The sequence below is a fragment of the Choloepus didactylus genome, chromosome 18, assembly GCF_015220235.1.
Source record: "Choloepus didactylus isolate mChoDid1 chromosome 18, mChoDid1.pri, whole genome shotgun sequence".
NCBI classification, from domain to species: Eukaryota; Metazoa; Chordata; class Mammalia; order Pilosa; family Megalonychidae; genus Choloepus; species Choloepus didactylus.
In genome coordinates this window covers 21,598,416-21,618,975 of record NC_051324.1, presented here as the reverse complement: position 1 = coordinate 21,618,975, position 20,560 = coordinate 21,598,416, and the positions used below count along the sequence as shown (strand labels likewise).

The following is a 20,560-nucleotide window of genomic DNA, read 5'->3' as shown; positions in this document are numbered from 1 at the left end:
CACAACCCCCACCCCCTCCCCAGCGGCCCGGAGGTGGGGGTCCTCCTCTTTCTAGCTTTCTCTTGCTGCTATAACAAATTACCACCAACATAGTGACTTAACACAAAGCGATTCATTTTCTAAGTTCTGTAGCTTACAAGTCCCACACGGATCTCACAGAGCTAAAATTCTGGTGTCAGGGCTGCGTTCCCTTCCAGAGGTTCAAAGGGAGAATCCGTTTCCTTGCTTTTCCCACCTTCTAGAAGCCGCCCCCTCCTGACCCTTCCTCCATCTTCAAAGCCAGCCTTTGCCTCTCTCTGACCACTCGTCCACAACCACGACTCCCCCGACCTCCCCTTCTACTGTGAAGGACCCTTGTGATCACACTGGGCCCACCCAGATATCCAGGATCGTCTCCCGTCTGAGTCAGCTGATGAGCAACCTGCTTCCGGCTGCCACCTCAACCCCCCTCTGCCACGTGGCCGAACAGAGTCACGGGTTCCGAGGACAGGGACGTGGGCTCCTCGGGGGCCGTTGCTCTGCCCACCACACTCCTTGTTACTCACAAGATCATTTTACTTCTCTCCAGGCAAATAAGCTCAGAACAAAAACTCTCCGTAACACCCTGAACCCGACGTGGAACGAGACCCTCACTTACTACGGAATCACGGACGAAGACATGATCTGCAAGACCCTGTGATGGGTGAGGCCCCGGGCCGCCTGCTGCCCACCCTGGCCCACCCCTGCCTCATCCCCAGGGGCTGGCGCTGCTCGGGCCCCCACCCCCTCACCTCCTGCTTGCAGAGCCCCGCGGCGGTGCTGACAGCCCCGTGCCCTCCGCCCAGGATCTCCGTCTGCGATGAGGACAAATTCCGGCACAACGAGTTCATCGGGGAGACACGGGTGCCCCTGAAGAAGCTGAAGCCCAACCACAGCAAGACCTTCAGCATCTGCCTGGGGAAGCAGCTGCCGGTGAGCAGGGCCTGTGGGCCGGCCAGGGCCCTCCCTGCTGGGCGCCAGGGGCTGGGCAACTTACTGAGCACCTACTATGTGCTGGCACAGATCTAGGTGCTGGAGGAACAAAGATCCCGGCCCTCCTGAAGCCTGGGCAGGAGCCAGACCACAAATGGGAGAAAGAATCCAAATAGATGGCATGTTACATAGTGGTTAGGGCTGAAAAGGGAAATCTAAGGCAGAGAAGAGCAATCGGATATGTTGGGGGGGTTTGTGGTTTGCGTGGTTGCCCCAGGAAGGCCTCACTGAGTAAGGGGGGCACCAGGCAGACACCATTCCAGGTGGAGGGAACAGCATGTGCAAGGCCCTGGGGGGGGATGTGCCCGCGTGTTTGAGGCTCCAGGAGGAGGCCCCGGGAGCGGAGCATTGAGAGTGAAGATCAGAGAGGTAATGGGGGGCGCAGAACCGAGGAAGGACTTGGGCTTTCAGCCCGAGCGAGATGGGAGCCACAGAGGGTGCTGAGGGGAGGGGAGGCGTCTGACCGCGTTTGGACAGGTTCACGGCAGCCGGGCTCAGACTGGCAGAGAGAAGAGGGCTCTGGGGGCTCGATCAGCTAGGAGGACGGGAGCACAGCCCCGGCCCGGGCGGGGGCAGTGGTGGAAGTGGGGAGAAGCCCGTGGATCAGGACAGGATATGCTGGCAGGACGTCGGGGGGGGGTGGGCAGTTCCAAGGTTTGGGGCCTGAGCTACGGGAAGGATGAAGTGGCCATTCACTGTGAGGCCAAGGACTGAGGGAGGGGCCGCCGGGGGGGCGCTCGGGAGCTCCGGGTGATCGTGGTAGGCTTGAGGTGCTATGGGATATCCCCCGGAGACAGAAAATTATTCTTCCCTAGAATATGCAATTGTTGAAAATGATGTCAAAACAGATTTCCATCTGGCCGTCTCCAGCAGCTGAGCCCTTGCAGTGGTCTTGGTCCATTTGTCCCTCTCAGTTCTCCCTCCTCCCCGCCTTGGGGCAGCCTCGCCTCCACCCAGTTCAGAAGGTCGGGGAGGGGCGGCCAGGAGCCCCCAGAGCTCTGGAGTCAAGAAGCACTGGGCCCACAGGCTGCCCCGTGTCCTGGGTCGTGGACAGCAGCAGGGGCCTGCACATGGGGTACACGCAGGAGGACACGTCCAGGGCCGTCCCCCAGCGTGCCTGAGTCTGGGCGGGGCCTGGGGGTCTCGGGTTGCAGATGCTCAGGAACAGATCACCCCAGGGGCCAGTTGCCTCTGACCAGAATCCCACTTCTCTTTTTTGCACAATGCAAATTTCATTCCCTTGTCATGTTCTCTCCCACTCATAGACATTTATGTGATGGATATAACCTTTTTAATTTTATTATTAGTCACTAACCACGGGTGACCCAGTTCTTCCAAATGATGTGTGTCACTTATAAAAGGCATCATCAACTCCCACTAGAGTTGTGTTCCTGAGTTTTGGTCCCTGGCATCAACAACTGCGTGGACGTGGGTGTGTGGGTGTGCACACATGTGGAGGTGAGTGTGTGTGTGCGTGTGTGTGAATTGTGTGAGCAGATGTGCATGCGTGAGTGTCTGTGCATGTGTGTGTAGGAGCATGTGTGCATGTGAGCCTGTATCTGTGTGCCCATGCATGTGGACACACAAGTGTGTGCACGTGCAAGTGTGTCTGTGTACCAGACATGGACAGGGTGAAGCTGGACCTCGCTTGAATTTGCTAGCAGCTCACTGACTGATCCACATTTGGGGACACACGGTCAGCAGAGTAGTGCAGTTTGTGACAATGACTCTGGCAGTGAAGACAGATTTTCCTGGCATTTTTTAGATTCTACATAGTCTATAAATGTCATTCATTTGTTCTATGTAAATACTGAGCAGTGCCCAATGCAGGGGGCTTCAGAGGATACAATCCAAAGTATAACATTCCACCCCTGAAAAAATAGCTGAAGGCACCCCTGCGTGTTGAAGTTGTTTTGTTTTCACATACCACACACGCTAGCCCGAGAGCAGTGTTTTGTGGTGCCCTTGCACAGAGCAGAGTTACATCTCAGACCTGGTCTGATCCCCGGGGAGGGCTGCCAGGGCATAGGGCTGAGAAAGGCACCGAGGCTGCGTTTGTGCTCAGGGTGGATGCTGGCATCAGTTAGCCATGTCTGTTTCAAGCAGGGGAGTTGGGGGCCTGAGAAGCCTCCCTGCTAGGTGCCCCTTCCTTCCCCTCATGGGTTTCCCATCTCCAGAGAGGTCTGGAAGAGGCCCCTGCCTGTGAGGGGCACAATGGTGGGCAAAGGGGTGAGCTGGCACCATATGCTAGAGGAGCTTGGCAGAGACCTTAGGAGGGGACCCCGAGGGACATGGGGCTTGAGCTGGGTGTAGGGGCTGTGGTTCCAGGTGAGCAGCGGCTGCAAGGCAGAAATGGGCAAGGAATGGGAAAGCATCAGGCTGGCTATGGGCGGGGAGGGCAGACATCGAGGCCAGGAGTTGAGATCTGATTGCAATGACAGGCCCTGGGCAGCTTCTGAGGTTCAGGAGGCAGACTAGACAGCTCCCCCAGCTGGCTCCCAGCTCTCCCTGGGGTTGGGAACATGTCAAAGCTCTCTCTTCTGGGTTCCCTCAAGAGCCCCCCCCCCAACCACCAATGCCCTGAGAGGCTCTAGGAGCCACCCTCAGGGGGCTGGGGCTAGGATGACCCCTCACCATTCACCAGGCTCCATCCAGCCTGGGCAGACTTTCAGCTTTCCCTGAATCCACACAGGCTGGAGCTGCTGGTATGAGGTTGCACCCAGAGGGGACCAGCTGCCCCTTTCTTCCCGTCTTCACTAGGATAACCCTCTGGTGGGCACATACTCAGTGCCAGGCCCTTGCCCAGCCCTGGGGCATAAAAGTGACGTAGACACGGTCCCATCTGCAAGGAACTTAGGGTCCAGGGGAGACCCACAAGGAAGCTGGTGGCCACACAGCGTTAGGGCAGAGGAAGCCTGGGCCGGTGGGAACCTGGAGCCGGGCAGCCACCCTCCCAGGACCGGGGCCGCCTGAGCTGAGCCTAGCGCAGAAGGACGAGGCTTGTCCCAAACACTGAAGACAGAGCCGAAGTGTGAAGTGGCTCACAGTCCAGGAGACTGCAGAAAAGTCAGCTTTAGGCTGCCAAGAGGAACACAGCCGAAGCTGTGCAGGAGAAGCGGGCAAGAGCTAGACCAGAGTGGGCAAACTTTTTCCAGGAAAGGCCAGGTAGTAAATATTTTAGGCTTTGCAGGCCATACTTCTCTGTTGCAGCTACTTAAATCGGCCCTGGCGAAAGCAGCCCGGGCAATATGTAAATGAATGGGTGCAGCTTGTGGATCCTGCAATTTGAATTTCATATAATTTTTAAGTCTCGAGAGGTGACTCTTCATTTGATTCTTTTGCAACCACTTAAAGAGCTAAAAACCATTCTTGGCTCAAGGTCCACACAAATGCGGGAAGCGGGCAGTGGCTTGCCGGACCCGGAGCTGGGCCCTGCAGGGCTGGGAAGGGGGCTCAGGTGTGTGGCCTTGTCCTGCAGGTGTTGGGGAGCCAGGGGCAGGGGCTCAGATCCTCTCAGGAGGCCAGCAAGGACCCATCCGTGACCGCTCACCAGGGCAGCCTTGGCAGCCAGTGGCTGAGGCAGGGGCGGGCCACATCCGGCTGGTGGTGGGAGCAGGTGGGAACGTGAGTGACCACCCTGTCCGACAAGTGGACAAGACGGAGGACAAGTCCCTGGAGGAGTAGGGCCAGATCCTCATCTCCCTGAAGTACAGCTCGCAGAAGCAGGGGCTGCTGGTGGGCATCGTGCGGTGTGCTCACCTGGCTGCCATGGACGCCAACGGCTACTCGGACCCCTACATGAAAACGTGAGTGTGCGGCCTCGGGCTGCCTCCTCCCCGTCACCTCGAGGGATGAGAGGCTGAGTGGCCGGACCAGGAATTTAGCTTGGCGAGCACTGGAGGGGCATCTGAAGCTTGGTGGGCCCTGAGCCCCAGGATCACATATTTCAGGCGTATGCTCTGACATGCTCTTTGGGCAGCCCCGGGGGTTAACTATGTCCAAGCCCATTTCCCAGATGAGGACACTGAGGCCTGTAGAGGTTGAGTGGCTTCCCAGGGTCATGCAGAGTAGCTGTGTCCTGAAGCCATGTCTAGGCTTCCCTGCGACCCCAGGCTGGAGGAGGGGACAGGAGGGCTGAGGTCTGTGCCCGGAGTGGCCAAGGAACTGCTCCAGGACGTGGTGACTGTGCACGTGGGCCCTGCCCTGTGCTGCGTCATGGACACAGACGAAGGTCCACCCAGCCCTCCCACAGACTCACGGGGGTACTGGGGAGAGCTCAGGGGGCCGTGCCAGGTGACCTGAGCTCTGGGGGGCGGGCAGGACCCTGTGGCCTTTTGCAGGAGGTGACACAGGCTGTAGTAGCCACGCTGTGGGCTGTCCACAAATGGGAGATGAATATTAGCCCGAGTTCCTTGGGTGACTTGGGGAGGAACTGGACCAAGCAGAAAGGAGTAGGGGAGAGACAGAGGCGCTGACACCCAGAAGGGGGATCAGGCCTGGCCTGAGGGGACACCAAGGGGGAGCATCTCAACCCCAAAGGAGGCTGGTGCTGTCACAGGGGGGCCAATGCTGTTGGCACGTTCCTCCCCCTGGCCACCACCAGATTCCTTTCGCTTTTAAAATCACTTTGGAAAACAGTTTGGCCACTCCGCCGATGGTCCCATGTGACTCGGAATTCCACTCCTACGCATATGCCCAAGAGGAATGAAAACATGTGCACAGAGAAACTTGTACGTGAGTGTTCATGGCCGCATTGTTCATTATGGCTAAAGAGGCAGACAACTCAGATGTGTTCAACGGATGAGTAGATGAGCAAAATGAGTGATAGCCACACGGTGGAATATTATTCAGCCATAAAAAGTAAGGAAGGCCTGGCACATGCTTCAACATGATGAAGTGTGAAAACAATGCTCTGTGAAAGAAGCTAATCACAAAAGGACACACGTTGTATGATTCCATTTATATACAATGTTCAGAACAGGCAAATCCACAGGGACAGAAGTAGGCTAGGGCTTTCCAGGGGCAGGGGGTGGGGAGGGGGAAGGGGATGCTAATTGGCATAAGGTTTCCTTTAGGGGGAACAAGAATATTCTAAAATTGACTGTGGTGGTGGTTACACATCCTGTGAATATACTAAAAACCATTGAATTGTACACTTTAAAAGGGTAAATTTTATAGTATGTGAACTTTTTTAAAAAAATCTGATGCTACTGGACTCTAGGCACAGAGCCCCAGCGTCAGCCAGAGCTGGTTAGGATCTGCTGTGTGTACATCACTGGGGGAAGGGGACTGTGATGGTTAGGTTCATGTGTGAACTCAGCCAGGTGGTGGTGCCCAGGTGTCTGGTCAAGCAAGCACTGGCCTGACCGTTACTGCAAGGACATTTGTGGCTGGTTAATAAACCAGAAGGCAGGTTGATTAAATCATCTGTCAATTGGCTGCAGCTCTGACTGATGACATCACGAAGGGCGTGTCTTCCACAATGAGAGAGTTCAATCAGCTGGATTTAATCCAATCAGTTGAAGACTTTTAAGGGGAAACTAGAGAGGACCTTCACTTCTTCTTTGGCTAGCCAGAGAAGTGTCTCCTGAGGAGTTCATTGAACACCTTCATCAGAGTTGCCAGTTCGCTGCCTGCCCTACGGAAATTGGACTCGTGCATCCTGCCCTGCAGAATTTGTACTCTTGCATCCCCACAGTTGCATGAGACACTTTTATAAAATCTTATATTTACACATATGTCCTGTTGGTTCTGTTTCCCTAGAGAACCGTAACTAAAACAGGGGCTTCCCTGCAACTGGCTTGAGAACCACTGGTTTTCTTGTAAGAAAAACAATAATCTGTGCCCTAACCTCAACCATTAACAAAAACAATATATTCCAGTGAATTAGAGATCTGATGTGAAAGGCAAAACTATAAAACTTTTAGAAGACAATTACACTCTTTATAGTCCCTGTAAAGAAAATTGGCAATAACCAGTAATATTGGAAAAGTGCACGACCCGTGTCCTCGTCGTTTTCCTTCCAGGTTTTTATATCCTAGAAACTCATGCACAGGTAGAAAGCTGTTTATTGCAGCCTTGCTTGTAATAGCAAACAACTGGAAATAACCACGTGTGCATCAGCAGGAGAATAGATTAATAAAATGTGGCATATGCATAGAATGGAGGACTGTCAGTTAACATGAATAAATTAGACAAGCCAAGGAACCCCAGGGACCACCGGCCAAAAAGGGAACTGCAGAATGGTACATGCAGTGTGACAATGTGTTTGTGTATTTCTTAAACCAGGCAGAGCAATTCATGATCATGGTGGTCTCTAGGGAGGCACTGGGGGGCCATGCTGTTTTCTACAATGCTAGATTTCTCTTACAGGAAGAGACACAATCTGAAGGGAAAATGGTGCAAAAAATTTAAATTGAACCCAGTGCCCACCAGCCAGGCTGACAGGGAGTTCAGGGTCGTGTGTTGGGTTATTGAAGATCCAGAGGTTTACCTGGGGCCACAGACAGACCAGCCAACCTCCACGCCCATGAGAGCACAGTCCGGGGCCCCCTCGCTGCACACACGGATGGCACGGGAGCTCCTGGCCCCATTGCAGCCTGTCCTGGCCCAGGGCTGGGCCAGCATGGCCTTCTAAAGTAGGCAGCTCTGTCAGTGGCTCCCTGTTTCAGGCCCCACTTCCCCTGGCCTAGATACCCCCAATTCCTTGGGTGATACATGGGGGCTGCCACTCCCACCTTTTTGGGGGTCCCCATCCCTGAAAGACCATGGGCCTCGTCCATGCTGAAAGCAAAGGAAATAAAAGAGCAGGTTAGATTCTGAGCGGGCTACCCCCGGGGCCGTGTCCTTGGCAGGGCACCTGTGACCTTGAAGAGAGCCAGCTAGGGAGGGCACGGAACAAAGCTAGGGGGCCAGGGTCTCTGCACCCCCATTTTTATAATCCTCACCCATTGTATGAGTCAGTGTTCTCCAGGAAAACAGAACCAACAGAAGATATACATATATAATGTAAATATGATGAGATTTACTATGGGAATTGGCTTACACAACTGTGGGAATGGGCAAGTCCCAAATCCGTAGGGCACGCTGCAAGCTGGGAATTCTGATGAATGTTTCGATGATTCCCCACGAGAAGCTGGCTGGCTGAAGTGGAGATATTTCTTTCTAACTGCTGAAACCATCAGTTCTCCCTTTAAGAAGACATCTCTCATTGCTGAAGGCAATCTCCTTAGTTGATTGTAGATGTAATCGACTGTAGATGCAATCAACTGACTGATGATTTAAGCCCATGAAATATTTTCACAGTTACAGCCAGGCCAGCGCTTGCTTAACTGAACAACTGGGCATAACAACCAAGCCAAACTGACATGTGGACTTAACCATCACACCTGTGGGGACACCTGCCTCAGTTTCCCCACTTTTGCACCAAAAGGCTCCTCATAGGTTCTGGTTTCACAAAAAACACATTTGTGCCCCTGCACAGAAGGTGCTTCTTGACTCCAGGCTCACCTCTTCCGGGTGTGATGGAAACAATAACTACCCTGTGCCAGGGGTCTCATCTAACCCTCCCAACCATCACATGCAGTTTTCAGGTTTACAGAAACACTGTGCCAAAAGTGCAGAGTTCCCATATATAGCACCCCGCAACACTTTCTCCTATTATTAATGTCTTGCATTAGTGTGGTGCATTTGCTACAATAGATGAACCAAAATATTGATATTCGTTGTTATTAACTAACGTCCATCATTTACATCAGGATTCACACTTTGCGTTGTACAGTTCTGTGGGTTTTGACAGATGCATCATGTTGTGTAGCCACCATTACAGGATCATACAGAATTGCTTCACTGTCTTAAAAATGCCCTGGGCCCTATCCCCACCTCACCTCCCAACCCCTGGAAACCACTGATTTATTTTTTTAAAGAAGTTGTAGCTTTACAGAAAAATCCTGCATAAAATAAAGTTCCCATATACCACCCAATTGTTGACACCTTGGTACATTTGTTACAATTCATGAAAGAACATTTTTATAATTGTACTATTGACTATAGTCCATCGTTTACAATAGAGCCCACTGTTTGTGTTGTACAGTCCTATGTTTTGGTGGTTGTTGGGTTTTTCTTTTTTAATTTTTATTCTAGTAACATATACACAACCTAAAATTTCCCCTTTTAACCACATTTAAATATATAATTCAGTGTTGTTAATTAGGTTCACAGTGTTGTGCTGCCATCACCACCATCCGTGACCAGAACTTCCCCATCAATCCAAATAGAAACTGCACAATTTAAGCATTGACTCCCCATTCCCTACCCCCACCCTGGTCCCTGGTGACTTTTATTCTAGTTTCCAACTCTATGAATTTGCTTATTCTAATCCACTGATCTTTCTACTGCCTATATCGTTTTACTGTTTGAAATCATATAATGTTTTCTGACTGGCTTCTTTTCCTTAGTGATATACACTTAAAGTTCCTCCATGTCTTTTCATGGCTTGATAGCTCTCTCTAAAAAAAAACAAAAACTTTTATTGTAGTTACACTTAGACCACTCAAAATTTTCCAGTTTTACCCCTTTCAACTGTACAGTTCAGTGGTATAATTACATTCACAACATTGTGCTACCATCACCAATATCCAAACTTTCCCATCACCCCAAACAGAAACTCTGCACCCATTAAGCAATACTCTCCCATTCTCCCTCCCCACCAGCCCCTGGCAACCTGTAATCTACTTTCTGTTCCTGTGAATTTCCTTATTCTAGGTATTTCATATAAGCAAGATCATACAATATTTGTCCTTTTCTGTCTGGCTTCTTTCACTCAACATGAGGTCTTCAAGTTTCATCCATGTTGTAACATCTGTTAGAACCTCATTCCTTTTTTATGGCTGAATAGTATTCCATTCCAGGAATAGGCCACGTTTTGTTTATCCATTCATCTCTTGATGGACACTTGGGTTTGGTTATTGTGAATGATGCTGCTATGAACATTGGTATACAAATATCTGTCCCAGTCCCTGCTTTCAGTTCTTCTAGGTAGATGCCTACAAGTGGGATTGCCGGGTCATGTGGTAATTCCATGTTTAACTTTCTCAGGAACTGACAAACTGATTTCCACAATGGCTGCACCCTTTTACAACACCACTGACAATGTACAAGGGCCCCAATTTCTTCGAACTCTCTCCAGCACCGGTTATTTTCTGTTCGTTTGTTTTTAATAATAGCATCTGGTGGCTGTGAGGTGGTATCTCATTGTAGTTTTGATTTGTGTTTTCCTGATGATTGATGATGTTGAGCATCTCTTTTTGTGCTTATTGGTCATTTGTTTATCTTCTCTGGAGAAGTATCTATTCAATGTCTTTGTCCTTTTTTACATTTTTATTTTTAATTTTTAAATAAATATTTTATCTTGAAATAATTTAAAACTTAGAGGACAGTTGCAAAAATAATACAAAGCCCAGACACAGAACTCCAGCATACCCCCACAGCTACCCACACCTATCAGCTTTTAACATTTTGCCACATTTGTTATATTAATCTATCACTCTATCCATTGATCGATCGATCTGCTGGCCTATCTGTCTGCCTGTCCATCCTTCCATCTGTCTCTCTGTCTATTCATCTGTCTATTTTCTAAACATTTGAGAATAGGTTGTATACATGATGCACCTTGAACATTTAATACTTGCCTATACATTTCCTAAAAACAAGGCTATTCACTTATGTGTCCACCTTAAATACAGTTATCAAGTTCAGGAAATTTAACATTGACATAAAGCATACAGTCTATATTCCAATTTTTCTTTTGTCCCAATAATGTCCTTTTGGGCCTTTGCTCCTCCACTGTTAAATCCAGTCCAGGATCATGTATTGTATTTAGTTTTTATTGTCTCTTTAGTCTCTTCCTTTTTTTAAAATTCTGGGAATATATATACAGCATGAACTTTCCCGTCTCAACCACTCCCATGCAGACCATTCAGTGGGATTAATCACATTAATTAATTAATCCATTACCAGAACTTTCGCACCACCCCAAGTGGAAACCCTGCAGCCATTAAGCAGTAACACCCCCTTCTCCGCACACCCCTCCCCTGCTCCCCATGACCTTACTCTACTTTCTGTCTCTATGAATTTGCATATTCTAGCCATTTCATTTAAGTGGAATCGTACAACATCGGTCCTTTTGTGCCTGATTATTTCACTCAGCATGATGTCTTCACGGTTCATGCATGTTGTCGCATGTATCGGGACTTCATTCCTTTTTAGGGCTGAATAATACTCTGTTGGAATAATATACCATTCATCTGTCGATGGATGTTTGAGTTGCTTCTGCCTTTTGGCTATTGTGAATAATGCTGCAGAGAACATTAGTGTACAAATGTCTGTTTGAGTCTCTGCTTTCAGTTCTTTTGGATAAATGCCTGGAAGTGGGATTTGCTGAGCAATCTCCAAACTGATTTCCACGGTAGCTCCCTCATTTTACTTTTCCACCAACAATCTACAAGGGTTCCAATTTCTCTGCATCTTTGCCAACACTTGTTATTTTCCATTGTTTTGCTAAATAATAGCCATCTTAGTGAATGTGAAATGGTATCTTGTGGTTTTGATTTGTGGTTCCCTCATGACTAATCATGTTGAGCTTCTTTTCGTGTGCTTATTGGTCATTTGTATATCTTCCTTGGAGAAATATCTATTTAAGTCCTCTGCCCATTTGAAAAATAGGGTTGTTTGTATTTTTTGTTATTGAGTTATAGGAATTCTTTATATATTCCTGATTCTAGACCGTTATCAGATTTATGGTTTCCAAGTATATTCTCCTATTCATAGATTGTCTTTTCATTTCTTAATAATGTTCTTTGAGCCACAAAAGTATTTAATTTTGATGAAGTCCAGTTTACCTATTTTTTCTTTCAGTGCTTGTGCTTCTGGTGTAAAGTCTTAAGAATCCATTGCCTAACACAAGGTCCTGAAGATTTTTCCCCTACATTTTCTTTGAAGGGTTTTATAATTTTATTTCTTATATTTTGGTTGTTGACCCATTTTGAGTAGATTTTTGTATATGTGTGAGGTAGAGCTCCAACTTTTTTAAAAAATCAGATTTATTGAAATCTAATTGACATACAGTAAATTTCTCCCCTTTTGACTTTTGACTGGTGTATATGGTCATACATAGTCTTGTTACCACCAGGACAATCAAGATGTAGAATATTTCTGTCATCCCAGAAAGTTCTCCCAGCCCCGTGCAACCACTGGTCTGTTTTCTGTCCCAATAGTTTTGCCTTTTACAGCATTTCATATTAAGAAATCATACAGCATGTTGCCTTTTGCGTGTGGCTTCTTTCACATAACATAAGGCATTGGAGGTTCATCCCTGTGGTTGTGTGTATCTGTAGTTTGTTCTTTTTTTGTTGCAGAGTAGTTGTCCATTGTGTGGGCAAACCACAAGCTGTTGATCAGGACCTGTGGGTTGTTTCCAGTTTTGGGTGATTATACAAAGCTGCTATGAACGTTCGCAAACAGGTTTTTGTGTGGCAATGCCTTCATCTCTCTTCCCCATCCCCAGCTTTTGTCAGTACATCTTTTCTAGTGAACCAGTGTTATTTATGTGATAAAAATTACAATGAAACCTAATAAATGCAAAGTAAAACAACAAAGCAACCATGGGATACCATTTTCTGCCTCTCACACCAGAAAGGATTTAAAGCCAGCTTTGCGGAGGGCTCTGTGTGTCCATCACTCGGCCTTTGCAGAGGGCTGTTTGGCCAAATGAAACAAGAAGCTTGATGTGCGCGTGCCCTTGGGCCATCGTTTCACTTCTAGGAATTCAGTCATTCATTCAACGGATGTCCACTGAGCACTGAGCTGTGCCAGGGAGATGGTGGTGGCTGAGAACCCTGGGGGACCCGGTCCTGGCCACACCAGCACCCACAGCAGGGGTGAGGCAGTTAGCACACAGTCATCTACTTGGGGACAACGGGGAGAAGTTCTGCAAGCAGGAGCCTGCAGGTAGCCTCCCTGTCGTAGGGAAAGGAGCCCAGGCTGCCTTCCAAGCACCAGCCCTGATGCTTACCAGCTGTGTGACCTTGGGCAAGTCACTCCCCCTCTCTGAGCCTCAGATGAAGAAAGCTGTTCTCATCACAATCTAAGGAGCTAATGCCTGTGGAGGGAGGAACATCTAGCTGGCCTGAAATGGGCTTCCTGTCCCTGCCGGAAGCAACCCTGTTACCGCCCAAAAGGCCTTTTTCCTTCCTCCAAGTTCTGACAAGGCAATGGTGATGCTTGCACAACTCTGTGACTATACTAGAAACCACTGAATTGTACACTTTAAAAGATGAATTTTATGGAATGTGAATTACGGCTCAATAAAGCTGTTATTTTACAAAAAGCTCTAACAAGGGACCAACTCCACTAAATATGTTTCCTTAGTAGGAAATACAAGCTTTGTGAAAATTAGACTTCCAAAAACAAGGAAAAGCTTCTTTCCTAGGGAGATGGTGGGGATTCCCTGGCTAACTCAGGAATGGACGTGTAGGCAGAAGTTCAGTTGATGAAGGAGCCACTTCCTTCTCCCACTGCAGCCGACCCCTCAGCTGGCATCAAAGAGTGGTGCTGGGGAAGCAAGAAAGAAACCAAAAGCTCTTCAAAGTCCTCTGGCTGGACCTCTGCCCCACAGCTTTTACCCCCTGGCTCTGATTCCAGATACCTGAAGCCAGATGTGGACACGAAATCCAAACATAAGACAGTGGTAAAGAAGAAAACACTGAACCCCGAGTTCAACGAGGTATGAGGGGCCAATGACACCAGCAGAAAGGCCACTTGCTCTCCCCCCAGCGGGGGTGGGTCTGAGAGAGGAGCACTGGGGGACTGGATGTGGGTGTCTGGAGCTTTCTGTGGGAGCCAAAGGGTGGTGGGAGAGGTAGGGAGGGGACCGCAGGCTGAACCGGGGGAGCAGTGGTGGGGTGGGGGCCGGGAAATCTCTCCAGAGGATCAAGTCCAGAGGACTCAGGACAGGTGGATCCCTAGGTCCTCAGCTCAGGCGCATGGGTGTGGCTGGAGATGGGTCAAGGGACCCCCAGGGAGCAAAAGGGAAAGAAGAACAGAGGGGACCTGGGCAGATTCAGGGGCAGGCAGAGGAAGCCGAGGAGAAGCTTCTAGAAACAGATGTTGGAGGGTCCCAGAAGCTGGTGGGAAAGAGGGTTCCACAAAGAAGGGAGGGCTCAGTGGCCAGCAGAGTCCGACCCAGGAGGACAACAGGCACTGTGCAGTATATGTTGGATTTGACAATAAGGGATCCTGAGTGACAAAGGGCAGGTGGGCTTGGGAGTCTGGGGGCCCTGAGGGTGCTGGCCGAGCTCTCAGACACAAAGGACTGGCTCCCTGTGCGAACCCAGCCACCCTCCAGCACCGCAACTCACCACCCCTCAATCCCCTCCTGGCCCCCTGCCCGCCAGCCAGCCCAGTGGGGTTTGCTCTGACACACCCCTTCGGCCCCAGGAGTTCTGTTACGAGATCAAGCATGGGGACCTGGCCAAGAAGACACTGGAGGTCACCGTTTGGGACTATGACATTGGAAAATCCAACGATTTCATTGGTAAGAGCACCCTGTGGAGATGGGGTTTGGCCATGTGCCCATCCTGGGTTCAGCAGGGACAGTGGTCCCGAATCTGAGCACGGCCCCTCCTTCCTGGCTTTTGGAGAGGTGTCAGGGGCCACAGCCCACCCACTGCAGGCCATGAGGGGCCTCAGACCTTATCCAGCTTGACCTTAGACGACAGGAGGAGACAGGCCCAGAAAGGGACAGAGGCCTGCCCAGAGCCACACAGCAGCGTGTAGGGTGGATGTCTGGCCTCTGAGCCCTGCGGCCCCAAATTCTTGGTGGACCTGGTGGCTCTGCCTATGGAGCTGCCCTTTCTTCCCTGTTTTTGTCCCCGTTCCTTTGCCCCCCACATAAACCGCCATACTTCTCCCTGGGTGGAGGAAGGGCACGACCTGGGGGGGCCATGGAGGTCAGGCCGTCTCTCTCAGAGCCCAACAGGCGAGGCAGGGAGTCCGGCCCCTGGACACGGAGTCTGGGCAGGGGTGCCTGGGAGGGGGCGGGAGTGGGCCCGAGGCCTGGGCCTGTGGGGGCTGAGCTGCCCCTCTGGCCTGTCCTGCAGGCGGCCTGGTTCTGGGCATCAGCGCCAAGGGCAAGCGTCTGAAGCACTGGTTCGACTGCCTGGAGAACAGGGACAAGCGCATCGAGCGCTGGCACACGCTGACCAACGCACTGCGGGGGGCCGTGCTCAGCGACTGACCGGCCCCGCCCGCCACCGCACCCGCCCCTGCCTGCCACCCGGGCCCAGCGTGGGCCTGGACCTGGGCTTCCCCAGCTGCCAGCGAGGGCCACGGCCCCCACGTTGGGGGAGCCCCAGGAGCCTGCTCGGACACAGAGCCACTGCAGCCTGGCTAGGAGGCCGTGGAGGGCCTGCCCTCCGAGGGACAGGGACACGCAGAGAGCTGGACCTGCTCTCCGTCCCCGGGTGCTTTCCAGCACCCAGCCAGGGGGAGGGGTGGGCCACCCAGGGGGGCTGGGACCCTTCCAGAGGTCAGCAGTCAGTCACAGGGGAGGGCCTGGCTGAGAGAACAGGAGGACAAGGGTGCCTTGGAGGGTCAGTGAGCATGGGTTGGGGGAGGACAGGACTCAGGAGAAGGTTTATTCCCAGATCTAGCCAAAAGGAGGTCATGACCACCTCCAGCTGATCTTTGGCATTCCTGGGTGGGTGGGAAAAAGTCCTGAGAGCCAGGAGTCTGGGAAAGTTCCAGGAGGCTCCCAAAGAACGTGAGCAAACTAGAAGCACTTCACTTATTCTGCAAACACCTAGGGGTGAGTGAGACACAGGGCCTGTCCCCAGGCAATTGGAAACAACCTATTACATTAGGGATGAGAAATGCCAAGAGCAGCCTGGCCAGCCTGCAAGTGCTGTAGGCACTGTTGACTCTGCTGGGAAGGCAGGGAAGGCTTCCTGGAGGAGGTGATGTGTCTACAAGGTCTTGAAACATGAGTAGGGGCTTCCAGGAAGACAGAGGAGAAGAACAGGCCAGGCCTTGGGGATGGTCTGTAAAGGCTTGGAGGGGAGAGAAGGTGACTGGGCCAGGGGAACTGTGCAGACCCAGGGGGAAAGGCTTTGTTAGGACAGGAAAGGGGTCCAGGTCAGTGACGACCGACCAGCCCTGCCACCCACCCCTGGCTGCCAGGCCAGTCCTGACTCATGGTGGGCCATGGGGGAAGTGATGGGAGCATCTCAGAGAAAGTGATGTTGGAGCAGCCTCAAGTTCAGTCTGCAGACCCTCCTTTGCTCTTTCTCTCCTGAGGGGCCTCAAGAATGGACCCTGCCCCCCATTCCTCTGGCAGAAGTGTCAGGTCAGCTGCAATAGAGGAGAGGGTCCCTTATGCATGACACAAGCAAAAATTCCTCATCCTCACCCTCCTCTCTGCCTCCCCTTCCCCTTTATCTCCCCTCGTCAAAACTTGCCTGGGCCCTTCTTGTTCAGGGCTGGGTACTGGGGGGCCCCACTCCGTTACCTGTGGCATCTGGCCCTGCTTGACCACCGACGTCCCTCTCGGGAGTACTCAGTGGCACTTCAGGGTCCTCTTTCTGGGAAGTCCTGTGGGGCTGAGAGAGAGGGGCACCCTGCCCGGTGGGCCTGTCTGCACCCCCAAGTCAGGGTCACCAGGCAAGGGGTGAGGGCATGTGGATCTTAGGCCTCAGGCCTGGAGCCCCGAAACCCTTTCCTGCCTACCAAGGGGCCTTCAGGAACACATGCAGAGCCAAGTAATTTCAGAGCTGCAGAGCTCTGTGTTCACCCCCTCACTGCACTGATGGGGAAACCGAGGCCCAGAGAGGGAAGGTGTCCTAGCACAGGGGGGGGGGCAGGATCTAGGGCCCTGCCCCACCCCCAGCCATGAGCTCTGGACACTACACTCTGGCGGAGTGGGTGGGGGGCACTGGGCTCACCCGAGGCTCCCAGGAGCCTCTTGCCTGGGGCTCGCCCCTGCCAGCTGCCCGCCCATGCCAACACCAGTAGCAGGGCTCACAGGGGCCTGAAGATTGGACCCTTTGCTGCAGACACAAAGCACCTCACCTTCTGAGGCCCGGGGTGATGCTTCAAATCCCATTAAGTGCCCATCAGCCCTTTCCCACCTTGCAGGGAAAACAGGACTCCAGCCCCCACACAGGACCTGGCCACCCTTGTTGCTCATAAAGCCTCAGTTTCCCCATCTTTAAGAAAGCTATGCATTATGTTAAGGGTTTCACATGCATTGGCTTAACGAATCTTCACAACCCTCTGAGGTGGGTTTCTTGTGCCCCTTTCACAGATGAGGAAACTGAGGTTCAGAAAGGCTGAGCAGTGTGCCAAGGTCACACAGCTGGGAAAGGGCGAACAAGGTGTCAATCCCCGGTTGGTCCTCTGCCACATCCTGATTGGGGACCAGGACTCCCCTGTCCTCCTGCTCCTGGGCTGTTGGGGCTCAGCAGAGATAACTCAGGTGAAGGCTCAGTAAGCTCTGCTGCCTGGGGGGGGGACACGGGGCCTTGTCACTGTTCTGCCTCCCATACCTGGCTTTGAAACCATCAGTGCCACTTAGGGCTCCCCAGGGGTGCCTGCAGCCTTGCCGCCTAGAGTGGGAGGTGGCCTATTGTTGAGCACCCCCTGGCCGGGGTGTGCTGGGTGTCTAATTTTGGGGGGCTCATTCAGAGAGGAGCTGTGACACCCTCTCTGAAGAGGTGGGGATGCTGAATGGCAACGCTAGAAGGGGCCACCAGCCCCAGCTAGTCTGACTTCCTTACTGGACATGTGGAGAAACTGAGGCCCTGCGGGTGGAAGGGGCCACAGCTGGGACAAGAATCCAGGACTCCCGGCACCCAGGCCAGGGCCTTCCACTGCCCTGGGCTGTGCAAAGGTGCACCGTCCTGAAAGATGGTGGAAGCGGGTCACAGGGGCAGCAGGGCAGGGAGGTGGGGCTCTGGCTAGTGAGCCCAGGTGGAGGGTGGGGTACCTGGGCAGGACGGCCCCCAGGGATGGCCCTAGCACCATTCTAGGCCCCTTTTATCTCTGTTAAAGAAAAAAGTTCGCTCTTTGAGCAGCTGCAGAATCGGCTCCGCCTCTGACCCCAAACTAGCATCTTAGTGGCTCATCAGAACCACAAAGACGGGAAATCTGATGTCCCAAAACACGTTCCCTCCAATGTCAGGTGTCGGCTCTCCACTCGCGCGCCGGCCTTCGCCCCGCCCACCGCCACCAGTAGCCAATCCCCGACGGGCCCGTCTTCCAACCCTGGAGCGGTGACCTCCTGACCTCTAGTGGCCGGAGCGAGGAATTGCACCTCCCGAGCTGTGCATGCCCTGCCCTTTGTCCCTTCTGGAACCGCGTGAACCTCCCGATGCGTGGACTCTGGCTGTGGTCCACGCAGACTCGTGCACTGCTTAACACCGTTTTTGCTACCACGTGACGGCTGCAGAAACCGTCCTCAAATTGCAGCCCCTGGAGGTGTCCTTTTTAAGTCTTATTTGTTAATATTTATAATTACATATAATCCAAAGTAAATGGAAATGTCAATGCGATCATATTGGCTTGCGAGCCTCTCGTTTAATAGATTTGGATGGGTAGCTGGAAAGAACAGGGAAAGACCAGGGGGGTTTATTCCACACAGCCTCTCATTTGCTCTTCACCAGGAACCGGTTAGAGGTAGTTTCCCATGGTGCAGATGGGGAAACTGAGGCTCCAAGAGGTTAAAATATTTGTGCCGAATCACTTAACCAGGATTCACACTCAGGCCGGCTGGCCTCCCGGGACCATGGGCCGTTCCCACAGCCACGCACCCATGACGGCCGTGGAGAAGGAGCACTGATGCCAGGCACTGATCTGGGCACCAGGGATGGACTTGGCAAACAGAACAAAGACTGCCCTGACAGAGCTTATACTGTAGTGAAAGCAGAGAGTCTATTAAATAAATACAATAAACATGTTAGAAGGTGGTGAGGAAAAAAGAAAGATGGGCATAAAGGCCCCAGGTTATCAGGGTGGTGGGCCTCAAAAGAAGGTGACTTGAGCTAAGACATGAAGGAGGAGAGGGAGTGGTCTATGGGGCTATCTGGGGGCACAGCAGGGTGTGCTTGGCATGACCCGCATCGTGGGGAGCCAGGTGGGACAGGGGAGAGTGGCAGAGGGGGCTGGATTGTGTCGGAACTGTGGCTTTCGCTTTGCAGAAGGAGGAGCTGACTTAGACGCTAACAGGTAGAGAACAAACCTGTGGTCTGGAGCAGGTGATCAGGGCCAGGGTTGAAGCCAGGTGGGGTCCAACAGTCAGCAGCGGCCATGGCTGGCTCCTAATCAGGTAACTTTGGCAGAGGTGCCAGCTGCCACCTTCCCTTGTGTGCCAGCCTGGTTTCCCAGGCCTCCCACCCATTCTCTGAGCTACTGAAACCCTTCCAGTACATTCCTTTTCTGCTTACATTATGCAGAGTCAGATCATGTTATTTGCAGCAAAGAACCCCACATGGTGCTCTGTTGTAATCTGATCATCTGGTCTCAACTCCTGTCACCTGCTCTGTGATTCCTGCCCTGACTACACCGTCACACTCTGCCACATCACTCTGCTTTCCTTCCATGGCATTTCTCACTGAGATCACCTTGTGTATTTGTTTATTGCCTTTCTCCCCTCACTAAACTCCAGGAGAGCAGGGGCCACCTCTGTCTTATTTACCACATTAACCCCAGAGCCTCAAATGGGGCTCAGCATCTAGGAACCATTTATGAAATATTTCTTGAGCAGATAGATGAAAGTTGCCAGTGTGGACATTATTTGAAAAGAGCCACGTGTCTCTGGACTCTGGTTATCAGGGGCTCATCCGAGCCCAGCTGAGTGTGGGAGATGCAGTTAGCTCAGGAAGACTCCTGGGTGCAGATGAGAAAAGATTCCACTGCCACTAGTCATCCTGGGTAGAGCAAGTATGAGAATGAGAGGAGGAGGGAAAGAATGGAGAAAGGAAGAGTGGAATGAGGAGGAGGAAAGAGGAAGTTTGAGGCAGACTGAGGAGGAGAGAAAGGGAAGGGAAGGCAGAAGTGGACCCGCGAAGAGCTGTGAAGGAGGGCAGGACGTCAGGAAAGCTGGCGTCCCATCCGCTCCGCAGTCAGGGCCCCGGGAGAGTGCAGCCCAGGATGGGCTGAAGCTCTGTGCCTTTCCACGGAGTCCAGTCCCCGGGGAGAGCGCGCCAGGCAAAGGGCATAAAAAGAGGAGTCTAGAAACATTTCCACCAGGACAGGGCAGTCCCCCATATCCAGGGTGGCAGCAATGGGGACAGGGCAGCAGAATTATCAAGCGGAGCCAGGATTTTAGTAATAATCCTGATTGCTAAGATTGACAGGGCATGAAGAGGCCCTGTGCTAAACTCTTTATGGGGCTTGGCAAATGGACCAGGAAAAGAATATTTAGAACAGCAAGTCCCAAAAGAAGGGTGGACGATGAGGTAGGGCACTAGCAGCAAGGCTGACAGCCTGAAGTTCAGGC

The 20,560-nt window shown here is 51.9% G+C and overlaps 1 protein-coding gene across 1 annotated transcript; it reads left to right on the top strand.

The window, feature by feature from the left end:
- The first annotated feature begins 678 nt into the window (after positions 1-678).
- Positions 679-18,982, top strand: LOC119514687 (double C2-like domain-containing protein beta). The gene is made up of 5 exons (XM_037810472.1): positions 679-854; positions 901-951; positions 13,711-13,792; positions 14,506-14,602; positions 15,168-18,982. Exons 1-5 carry the CDS (start codon positions 679-681, stop codon positions 15,302-15,304), a joined length of 543 nt encoding a protein of 180 aa, XP_037666400.1. The 3' UTR covers positions 15,305-18,982.
- The last annotated feature ends 1,578 nt before the right edge of the window (positions 18,983-20,560 follow it).